The sequence below is a fragment of the Zeus faber genome (assembly GCF_960531495.2).
Source record: "Zeus faber genome assembly, chromosome: 13".
Lineage (NCBI taxonomy): Eukaryota > Metazoa > Chordata > Actinopteri > Zeiformes > Zeidae > Zeus > Zeus faber.
In genome coordinates, this window is record NC_137198.1 from 11059443 (window position 1) to 11071167 (window position 11725).

The 11725-nt window shown below is 45.2% G+C and overlaps 2 protein-coding genes across 3 annotated transcripts; one reads left to right on the forward strand and one right to left on the reverse strand.

Moving 5' to 3' along the window:
• The first annotated feature begins 501 nt into the window (after positions 1–501).
• mok (MOK protein kinase) lies at positions 502–5158 on the forward strand. The gene is made up of 12 exons (XM_080011901.1): positions 502–717; positions 2080–2194; positions 2471–2560; positions 2674–2744; positions 2911–2989; positions 3094–3142; positions 3234–3412; positions 3784–3885; positions 4001–4174; positions 4356–4515; positions 4612–4809; positions 4937–5158. Exons 1-12 carry the CDS (start codon positions 576–578, stop codon positions 5012–5014), a joined length of 1437 nt encoding a protein of 478 aa, XP_079868027.1. The 5' UTR covers positions 502–575; the 3' UTR covers positions 5015–5158.
• A 708-nt stretch (positions 5159–5866) lies between these two features.
• On the reverse strand, positions 5867–10857 carry wdr20a (WD repeat domain 20a). Of its 2 annotated transcripts, XM_080011945.1 has the most exons (3): positions 10730–10857; positions 8512–9528; positions 5867–7336 (listed from the first exon to the last, which is right to left on the reverse strand). In XM_080011945.1, the coding sequence occupies exons 2-3, from the start codon at positions 9439–9441 to the stop codon at positions 7283–7285; spliced, it is 984 nt and encodes a 327-aa protein (XP_079868071.1). In that variant the 5' UTR covers positions 9442–9528; positions 10730–10857; the 3' UTR covers positions 5867–7282. The 2 variants fall into 2 exon arrangements, with proteins under 2 accessions (XP_079868071.1, XP_079868070.1); XM_080011944.1 differs by having other exon boundaries at positions 5867–9528.
• Positions 10858–11725: the final 868 nt, after the last annotated feature.

An 11725-nucleotide genomic window follows, 5' to 3' on the forward strand; every position in this document is an offset into this window, starting at 1 on the left:
GGGCTATTAGAAATTTTTCCTAGAACATATTGTGTGTTATCACCGGGTGCGTTGCATTACATTTCACTGCATATATGTATGAAAGTATGTACATGTACGTGACGAATAAAATATCTTGAATATATATATATATATATATATATATATATATATATATATATATATATATATATATATATATATATATATTGCTCTTGCTATGATAGGATAGAGCTTATTAAATGCTATGTTTTGTTTCTGTTCGCGTCTCAACTCTTCTTTTTTTTTATGTTTCTATTTTATTTGTTCGAGGGGAAAAAAAAAAGGACAATTCAATTCGCGTCACATGCACGCGCGGCGGTACCACTCGCGCGCGTGTGTATGTGTGTGTGCGCGAGTGTGTGCGTGTGTGTGTGTGTGTGTGTGTGAGTGTGTGTGTGTGTGTGAGTGTGTGTGTGTGTGTGGGGGGGGGCGCGGCGCGTATGGGGACCACACCGGTGACGCGTTCGTGCGCCCCGGCCAGGTGAGCGCTGCGCGGTGCGGGTCGGCTCGGCGGCGGCTTTCCCCGTGGGTCGGACCCCGCGTCCCGCGGCGCGATGATGCACTACTCGAACTGGCTGATCGGGGTGAAAAACAGAGCGTGCGTCCGGAATGCGTGCGAAACGCCGCACGGCGGGGGGAACCTGCCCGGCCGAAAGGCGTCCGAGGTGGGACTCAACGTCCACCTCTGGAAAAAAGGTACGGAGCGCGGAAATAACATGTTGGTTCCAAACAACTATTCTCTCTGTTTTTGGGGGGGTTTTTTTTTTTATTTTATTTTTTTTTTTTTTAAACCTTCATTTATTTATTTTTTAATTTGTAATGTTTCATTTTGGACACCGCGTGCATTTGAAGAGGCCTGCGCCAGACTGTTCGCTATCCTGCGGGTGCATTGTTTGCGGGCGGATCGGGAGCGAGATGCGTTTTCTGGGAGTCAGTCCGGCGCCGGTCCCGTGTGCGTGGATCCGCTGAGGTCATAGTTCAGGGTGCGGCGTGCTCGGTTGCCAAGGCGACGGGGCAGCTAACAGGGCTCGCTCGCGGGCTGCGGCTTGTCACCCCCGAAGCCGAGGAGCTTGTAGGCTATCGAGGGTTTTTTTTTTTTTTTTTTTTTTTTTTTTTAAATAATAAGAATTAAAGAAAAAAAAAAACCCAACAGATTGACGCGGCGTAAACGATATTAGGTGATTGGAAGGTGCGCGTTGTTATCGAAACGCTACGGTGTTTCGTGGAAGATCCACGTTATTATGGGAGATCTGCGTGTGGAAACGTGGATTGTGAACTGCAGTAGCGCGGACTGAGCGCTTGGCGCACAGCATGCAGCGCCCCGCGGCAGGTCAGCTTCAAGGGCTTCCCAAGTGATCCTTTATTCAGCTTATCATTTAATACGACATATGTCGGTTGTTTTTTTTATTTATAAAATATTGTTACAACTGTGATTTGGGGGAAAAAATGGGATTACAACCGAACGTGAGATTTATTTTAATTTTATTTGTATTCATTGGAAACGCTGATTTAAAAAAAAAAAAAAAAAGGACTGCATGATAATCTGGTCATTTTGTAAATAAATGGATAATTTCATATTAATAATCGCAGATTTAGTTATTAAGAGTAAGAGAGAAAAGTAAAGCTTTGCATGCCCTGTTCTCTGTTAAATATTATGGGTTTGTATTTGGTGTCAGCTTTGCTTCTATTGCTCTCTATATGATATAAAATAATATATTGTCACTATCTTACATGGGCATTTACATTTTGTCATTTTCATCTTTTGGTAAAAAAAACAACAAAAAAAAACTCCACACATTTTAATGTAGCGTAACGTATATTTGTGCCATGACGATGTCTTGAAACATAAATAAGTATTTTGAGCTAATGTTTTGAAGGCAGTTTATTATTTTTTTCCATTCCTGGCTTGTCATATTTTAATTTTTAGATTTAAAAAAAACCAATTTATTTTAATCTATTTGTACCATGTTCCCATAACTAACTCCAGAAACCTTTAAATAGGAATAATAAATAAATAAATCACTTTTATCTAATGTGGACTCTTTTTTTCCTTTGCAGGCTACAAAATAATCAAGAAGATTGGGGAGGGCACGTTTTCCGAGGTGGTGAAAATCCAAAATCTGAGAGATGGGAAATATTACGCGTGTAAAACGATGAAGCAGAGCATTAACAGGTTAGGGGTGTTTTGTTGAAGGAGTAGGCAGGTCATGTACATGTACAGTATCGCTGCATCCATTGGGCGTGACCCTTTGGTCCTAGAGCCATTGCATTGAGTGAGCAGCACCCGCCCCCACCAACCAGCAGTGCATTGCTATAAACATCCACCCATGGATATTATAAATGTCACTCCTAATCCATATTTCTAACGACTCAAATTGTCATGACGACATACGATTATTCTGTTCAGTTAAATGACTGGTTTGTAAACGTAGATCTTGACTCCCTTTAGTCTCGAGCAAGCCAACAACCTGCGAGAAGTCCAGGCCATGAAGAGACTCAGTCCCCACGCCAACATCATCCAGCTGCACGAGCTGATATTGTGAGCGCCGCAGAGTTCTTCTACCTTTTTGTTTTTCCTATCGAGTTGACCTGAAAACCTTACTACCCGTCTCTGAAATTGTTCCATGCGAGTGACGCCATTCAATGTTTCAGTGACAAAGCAACGGGCACCCTGTCCTTGATTTGTGAACTCATGGAGATGAACATCTACGAGTTCATACAAGGTGAGTTTAGGTTCCAAGATGATAGAATCCGTAGTTGGTTCGTAAGGTATTGATTGATTGACATAAAAACCTGTGAAATGCCAAAATAAGTTCTATTTGAAAATACATTCTTGAGTGAATTCAATTCCGAAATCGGCGAGACTCTTAAAAGATATTCCTTGCGCAGGTCGAAAAACTCCGGTGCCCGAGAGCACGGTCAAGAACTACATGTACCAGCTTTGTAAATCGCTCGAGCATATTCACAGGTTGGTCAAGAGATGTTTCGGTTCCTGTTATTGAGGGGAAAAAAAAAATGGAAAAAGGCGGCGTTTCCTCCATCTTTCAACTCCCTTTCCTCTCTGTATTCCAGCTGCGGGATCTTCCACAGAGACGTGAAGCCGGAAAACATCCTCATCAAAGTCAGTGCCAACTCTGTCCCATTTGCACAACTTCTTCTTCCAATGAACTGATGCTGATGCGACCTTTGAACCCCCCCCCCCCCCCCCGCAGCAAGACGTTCTGAAGCTGGGAGACTTCGGCTCGTGCAGGAGCGTGTACTCCAAGCCCCCCCACACCGAGTACATCTCCACTCGCTGGTACAGAGCGCCCGAGTGCCTCCTCACGGACGGATACTACAGCCTGAAGATGGACGTGTGGAGCGCCGGCTGCGTCTTCTACGAGATCATGAGGTGATGACCGCGTGGGAAGACCCTAGACCGCTGGTGATCAAATCCACCAGCGACTACAGGGCCCATGCCAAATTAACCCACTGTCCATATGCTTCAAATGATCTAATTTAACTTTAAAAAAGCCTAGTTTATTTCCTTTGTTTTTTTTTCTGTTTTTCTTCTCTGTATAGAAATTGGAATACCTGAAATACCTGGGCCCCATGAAAAGATAATTGAAAAAAAAAAAAAAAAAAAAAATCATTCTCATAATTCCGAGGTTGAATTCGGAACTGAAATATTTGTTTTCCCACATTGCAATACTTTTTGAAGGCGGTCCGCGTGCTCCTCTTACCCAGTTATCGGAGAGATTGTGACGTTAATTTTAATTTCAGCTTGAACCCCCTGTTCCCCGGAACCAACGAGATAGACCAGGTTGCCAAGATCCACAGCGTCCTGGGAACACCGGACAGCGGCCTCCTTCAAAAGTTCAAGCAGTAAGGTCACATTCTGCCCTCAGGGGGTTTGTTCGTCATTGTTAACGTTCCCTCATAATAGAGAACGGCGAGTTTAAAACAAACAATACCTCACCGCCGTTCCGCCGCCTGGCAGGTCCAGGGCGATGTGTTTCGACTTCCCGCAGAACAAGGGCAGCGGTATTTCCCGGCTAATCCCAAACTGTCCGGCGCCGGCCCTGGCTCTGCTCTACCAGATGCTCTCCTACGACCCTGGGGAGCGCATCTCCGCAGAAAAAGCCTTGCAACACACGTACTTCAGGGAAATCAGGTGTCATTTCACATCGAGTTCATTTCACATTTCAGTGTATAGAAAAAATAAAATAAATAATAATAATAATAATAATTGGGACAGGAAAGGTCAACACAGAGACCTAAACTGCAGAACCTCAGAAGTGCCTTTAAAATCGTAATCAAAGTATTTCCTCTATCGCTCATTTTCCCCCACCCAGACTGTCAGAGAAGAAAGCTATGACCCCACTCAAGACTTTCGGAGCGGCTGGGGGAGCGGATAGCAGCGGGGCGCTGAGTTCAATAGAACACATCTGGCGCCCGGCGAGGCGCGGGAGACAAGTGAGGGCAAGACACACGAGGCAGATGTCTTTACTGAGTGTAAGTACAACCGGCTCAGCTCGACGTACGAATGGGAACGTGAATAAAAAGGCGCGGCGGCTTTCTAACGGAGGGGCGGGGCTTTCCTGTCAGCAGCACAGCATGAAGCACGCCTCGGAGCCCCTGATGAGGCAGAACATCCCGCACTACGTGGCCGAGCTGCCCAAGCTCAACATGGTGGGACCGGGTCCGCAGAGCTCCTACCAGGCGTCCAGCATGCCCCCTCTGACGGTCACCCACCGGAACTCGCTGCCTGCCATCACATCCAAAAAGTGCCATCCGCGGTTGGGCAAGGTAAGCCGCGCGTTGTTGCGGTGGTGGGGACCCGAACGGGGTCCGGAGGGAAAGGGGGCGCGGTGCAGACGTGTCGCGCGGCAGGTTTGAATTGGAAATTCAGCCGGCATGTCTTTCGCCTTTGCAGCCCAGGGACGAGCCGCACCGCTCAGCCTTCAAGTCCTTCTACTTCCCCCCCTTGGAGAGGAAACGTGGAGGCTACTGACTGAACTAGAAGAGTATTTCTTCTCAGTGAGAACAACCTGTAAAGGTTTAATTTACCTTGTTGTTTGGGATCAGGAGAATATATTCTTCAGTCGGGTGCCCCCCATCCTGGACAGCAACTCCAATGTTTGGGAAATATACAGACATTGAGACCACTTCAGCACTACTACAATAAAAGAGTGTAACCTACAGTTGTTCGATCTTTTTTGTACCGCGATAGAAAGCAAACCAAAACAAATATTAATGATAATCTCTTGTTGACTTTGAGCCAAACGGCCTTCTTCACAACAGTTCAGTAGTACAGTACATACTGTATCCCCCATTCACACGACGACACTACGACAGACCAGCGAAGCCAGAGGCGACCACTCATGCTTAGCAGTTCAATGGTGTCAAAGACGAGAGAAATGCTGGACGGGGATGTTCGCAGAAGCATGTTAATGACAAGTTTTAAAATAACTTCTTGTGACTAGCACAGTAGTCCCCCCCCCCCCCCCCCAATAATATATCGGGTCATTTTCCCCTCAAATTTCTTACCGCACAATGTGGCCTTTAAGACAAGTCATAAGAAACTAAAACACTAGCTGCTCACTTGTTTTTCTTGCCGTACCTTCTTGCCGGGGCCCACAATCAAATGACTTTTTATATCCCGGTGAGGTTTTACCACATACCTATTTCATACAAACCTTTAACTGCACCAGAATCAAACTCAATCTGCAACATGTTGTGTGAGAAATTCAGCGCGAAACACCACAAATCGCTATTTTGAGTAAAATGTACCCCATTCATTGTGCGCTCATGATCTTAACACAAAAAAAAAGATCTGAAAACAAATGTATGAGAATCATGACTTTTTTAATGAAGAATAAATCGTGAAATGTAAAAGGTTATCCACATTAATCAAAAAATATATTAACAATCTTTCTCCTAGTGTAGGGTCATTGGGCATTGGGCAAGAAATTCTAGTTTCAAATGGACAAACCCTGTTGATTGTTACTGGAACTTTGTCCCTAATGTCCCAAAGCATTGGTTGGTCAGTGATTGAATCAACTTATTTTCTTGAGTGACCATGTTTTGGTGGCTTGGAAAATAAACATGGATCTCCACATTTTACTCTAAATTGCAGTTTGTGATTGAGGACGGCTCTCAGTCGCCGTCTGGAAGACCATCTTGGACAACATCTCCTGGATAACAACAGTCGTATTACAGGGGGGAATTATTTATCCGTCATTTAAAACCTGTACATGTGGGTGGAGTTGGGGATGAAATAAAGGGGAACAGAACAAAAACCTGTTTATTCAAGATTTTAATATTAATATGTATAACTTTAGGCTTAAGAAATAAAACTATCGATGACAAAAAGTCACTGGAGTAATCTGGTCGTTTGCTTTAGTTCTCCCATAAATTACTGAATTACAATATACATATGATGCAAAGATTGGAATCTGAAATATTATAAATGCTCAATAGATAAAGGTTTAATAGTTTAATAATTTTCCTCACCTACCGTATTAGCCATGTGTGAGTTTTGAACACACTCAAAAATGTAAAGCCATGTTTTTTTTTAACTAAATTAAGTGCAATTATTTTTCTTTAAAAAAGACTGATTGCAGCATTCAGCAGTAAAAGATGCGGGTACAAGACTGAAGATGTTTAAGCCGAGTGCAGCGAGGCGGTCCTCAACCCTCTTGTTTTGTTCCGTTATAGTAGTTATAAAAACAAACAAGAAAATAACAAAATCAGTGCAAACTTGTTTGTGGGGATGTCCGACTCAAAAGGACAGAGTGGTGTTTCAGTGTGGTTGGATGCAGATTATTTTCAAGATGCCCACAACTTGGTCATAAAAGGACAGTTCATTATTCACTTTTTAGTCAGTTACTCTTAGGCCAACAGGTTAAAAAGGTTAATACAATATGAAAAATGAACAAACTATCCCTTCAGTTACAAGCCTTAGTTGACTGGGTGACAGCCGAGCTGAAAGTCTTAGCATTCTGAGAGTGAGGAAAAAAAAGAATAATAATAATCATTCTAAAACATTTTAAAACTCGAGAGACAATAGATGACCGCAACCGTACAAAATTGCGCCACACCCTGTCTTGCGCCGTTCTTCCTCTAGGTCAAGCGAGTGACAAACAAAAATCATAGAAAAGCCATCAACATAGAGCAGGAAGGGGGGAGGGTAAAGAAAAGAAAACTTGCAATGCTTGCGAGGTGAAGAGCACCATCAGACTCTGGGTTGCAGGGTTCTTTAGCAGCAGAAATATTGTGGCTATACTACTGTTCCACTGGGAGAGCTGGCTTGATTTTGGGATGACAACAAGCCCTGGAAGAGGAGAACAAGGAGAGTTGCATTGGGAAAGTTCACAGAGCAAAAAAAAAAAAAAAAAAAAAGAAAGAAGAAGAAGCCACAAATGAATAGTGAGCCCCCGGCTCGCTGCCCCCTGCCCTGCTTTTAAGGAAAGGCATGTGCGTGGCACTTAGAGTGGGTGTGATTGTAAGGCTTAGAGTCTTTGAGAGGACTGTCTGGTCGAGGTACTGTGACTTTGTGAATACATCAGCCACCGTCGTGCTTACTAGACTGCGGTGCCTCCTTCAGACAAATCCCCTCAAACACAGAAATACACATATGCACGACCGTGCATACGCATATTAGAGTAAAAGCGTTTGGCACAGAACTTGCACTGACTTGTTTGGCATGTGCAGAGCCCTTTGCATAAAGGCTGGACACCTAGCAGGAGGGTGTGGGCAAATGGCAGGACATCTAACCTTCTTGGCTACGCCCTAGCGGACAACTGGAATATGTCAATACAGTCAATAAGGATGAATTTGTTTATCCTCCTCCCTCGTGGGTCTACACAGGACGACCTCATTTTCAGCGAATGCATCATATAAACAAATACTGAATATATTCTACGCATCTGTCGTCTTTGAGGTTTTGCATGGGAAAGCAGATAAAAGAAGTTTAACACGTTAGTATAATGACTCTTTCCTGCCTGGAAGGTCAATCTAACTACATTCTAAATGTTACTCAGTTTATTTGACGGTCTCAGAATACATCTCGGAGCTTAGTTAAATTTCCGCAAATGATTATAAGACGTCTTTCAAAGATGATACCAGCTGGGTTTTTTTTTTTCCTCCTTTTAATTCAGTACAGTTTCTTCATTAAAAAGAACTTACCACTTTGCCTGGCCTTGCCCATGTGCAAATAAATCCCTCCTGACAAGCAGTCACTAAACAGTCCTCTAAAAATATGAGTACAGTCAGTCTCTCGTGAGCTATCTTTTTACAGATGAGGGGCTCCAGAAGGGGCACATCCTCCATGCGCGGGCACAGCAAGGTGCCCAGAGTCTTGGCAGGGTCCGTTTTGGTTTTGGTCAGCAGATTGAGCTTGTCGCTGCTCTTGCTGCTGATGTGGCCCATGCTGTGGTTGCGTTTGTGGTCCTTCTCGTGATGCCGCTCTTTCCGGTCGTGGAGTGATAGGGTGGCGAATTTACTTACGCCCGTGGCAATCGCGCTGTCCATGATGCCACTACCGATCCCCCCGCCGCCCGCCTTGTTGGTGCTGTTTGCCGTTGTGTTTGTGCCCGCTGAGTGGGGCAGGCTGTTTGAGCGCGGCAGCGTCGTGGAGACGGAGTTCACGCCCGGTGTGTTCGCAGCGCCGTCGTTGCCGTTGGTGGCGTTGGCAGGGGTGTTGGCAACTACGGTAGCCCCTGCAGGAGGACTGGTAGCGTTCATGACGTTAGTGTGTGTCCGTGTCCGTGAAAGCGGGAGGTGGGGGAAGAGGATGTCCTCAGTGAGGTCCCATAGGCACAGCTGCGTGTCCTGGCCCACGGAGCCAAACCGGTACGTAACGCTAACGGGCCGACTGTCCGTCGAGTTCCTCTTGGAGAGCCGAGACTGCGTACTGTTGGCTCGGTCTCGTCCAAAGTGGATCATCTGATCCTGGAAGTCCTCGTCGCTGCCGCTGAACTCCATGGGGTCGCTCTCCTCGACGCTGGTCGTGTAGTGGTCGAACGCCACCACGCTCACCCACGACTTGTGTCCGTGACCCCGGGCAATAACTCTGCAGTCGAGGAACGACCACACAGTCACCAGATCGTCCTCTCCGCCCGCCACTATGTACTTCCCATCGGGGCTCCAGCACACGCACAGCAGGCCGCCAAAGTAGCTCTTCATGGTTCCGTGAAGCTCCACCGCGTCAAAGTTGAACACACGCAAGAAGCCATCTTGGCTCACACAGGCTAGAAACTTCCCGTCGGGCGAGAAGGCAAACTCGTTCAGTGCCCCCTCGCCCACTGTCCATTTTAGGAGGGGGTTCCGCGTGGACTTGCTCTTACATGTGTGCACGGAGTAGTTCTCTCCCTGCTTGAGCAGCTGGTAGTGTGGAGCGGTGGTGCCACAGGTGTGCTCCACGTTGTACAGGTACATGGTCCCGCTGGCGTGGGAAACCAGAAACAGGCTTTCTGAGCCAGGCACCCATTTCACACATGTTACTCTGGACTTGTCTATTAGTCTCTGGGAGGCGGGGAGGAGGATGGTGGGTTGTGGGAGAAAGAGGCGGGAGAAAGTGAAGGAAAAAAAAACAAAAAAAAAAGGTGTCAAGATGTACAGTTGGGATATAAATATGAACATTGTAGAAATATTACACTAAACTAATGATGCTTAAATATATATAAGCGACAATAACAAGACAAGTATAAATATTGAAATTATAAAAAAATCATAGCGAATACACAACCATACTGGAATCAAATCAGTCTCAAAACTTAGGTAATGCGGAAGTAATAACAGGTATTAGCAGTTGTGAGTTGTTATTGCATGCCTTGTGAAGGAAAAGTGGTGAAGCAGAGAAAAAGTCATGGCCTTTGGCAAATCATTCATTTATACTGATCCAGTAGAGTTACAGGGAAACTCCACTCCAACATCCAATTCACTTAACAAACGTCTCAAGTGGCACAGGTCTTCCTTTGTGGCGGCACACAATGTCTACAATGAACTAGCTGCAGTTGCAGGGGGAAATTTGGTCGACTTTACGGCGAGGAGCGGGGATCCGCAGACCCGGGAAATGTGCTCGACAAGGGGTCCCTAACGAGGGGACGCCGACACTGGGAAAACGATCGTCCGTACGCCACATTTCAGTGGAAATTATGTCAATATGTAATTTTAATGTGTACAATAATAAAATAACAGGGCCAAATAAGTTCAACCAATGTAATGTTAAACCTGTGTGATTAACAGGCGGTTCGCTTCATGCGTGCGGACCGCGCAGCGCTTGTAAATTATACTTATATTTTAAAGGCTGGTTATTAGGTTTTGTATGTATCTGTAATGTAGTACAGTGTTAACAACGTTAGTTATAGCAATCTTTCTCAGCCCTGGAACTCAAACCATTTTCTGATGCCCCAAGAACATATTTAAATAATTAAATTAGTATCATAAACGTGCAATGACTACTCGACTAATGGCTTGAACTGATGACTAATAGCCGACGAGGAAAATCTTTAGTCGGGGGCAGCCCTAGTAATTAAGCAACTTTAATTCTCATAGAGGAGATACTAAGGAGATACTTCCTTAAATTGTTTCGTCATAAAATTGTTAGAATTGTATGTATAAATCAACATGCATGCAAGTATTAGTGGTACGTATAACAACCAGTCCGGTAGCTTTCCTACGTCCTGTCATCACTAGACAGGACACTAAGTAACAAGGGACTTACTTCCTCGTTGAAGAGTTTGCTGGTCTCCTTCTTGATTGGGTCGATAAGCTGCACTTGTCCTGCTGAGAAACCCACCAATAATGACACGCTCTCCGCCGTTGCCGTCAGGTGGTTGAAGTCGTGGCAGGTGGGCTGCGTTCCCTTGTAGATGCGCTTGTCAATGGGTTTGCTCAAGTCAGCAGCCTGCCGACGGGCACAAAGGCGCACAGAATCAGCAAGACGCCCGAGGGGGAGACCGCAATGACGCGCTATATCCGTCCAGCCTTCGACACCAGAGTGAGATGAAGGAGAAGAGATGCTCATCTATTAATAAAGACATTATGACACTCGAGTTTGTTGAACGGCGCCTTATTGTAAACCCCGGTGACACAGAGCATGAATAAATGACACTGTATAAACACACCTGTTTGAAGTTGGACAAGAGCTCTGCTACGCACGCTCGTTGAGCGCAAGGTTTACCATCCAATAATAAACATGTTCAATAAACAAGGTCATATTCATTGTGTGGCCAACAGTATCAACCCACAATATCCCAAAACAACAAGACAATACAAGGAACGAACGCAACGAGTCTACGAGTTAATGATTCACAGTTTACATCTTGCAAGAATGATCGGAAAATGATGACTCATGGATCGCTGCCTGCTTTGTTATCTTCTACGGCTCCGTATTCCCAACAACTGGCCCAGACCTCCCAGCCTCCAAAAGTACAATAGTCGGGACGATGGTTGGAATCTAAAGCCACTCTGGAGTTGTGTACCTTCAGACGTCCACGGCTATCGCTAATCACATCGGACCTCAATATGCCCACGCAGCACATCTGATCACATCACGATCGACCCGGACACACTTGAGAGCATTTCAACTTTCCAATCGTGCGGCGTCCCTCGGAGACCAAACGAGAGGAATGGGTTTTATTAGGAAGGATCGATTTTCCGACTCTTCTGCGTTTATTGTTTTTTTTTTTTTTAATATATATTACTTTGGAGGCATTTC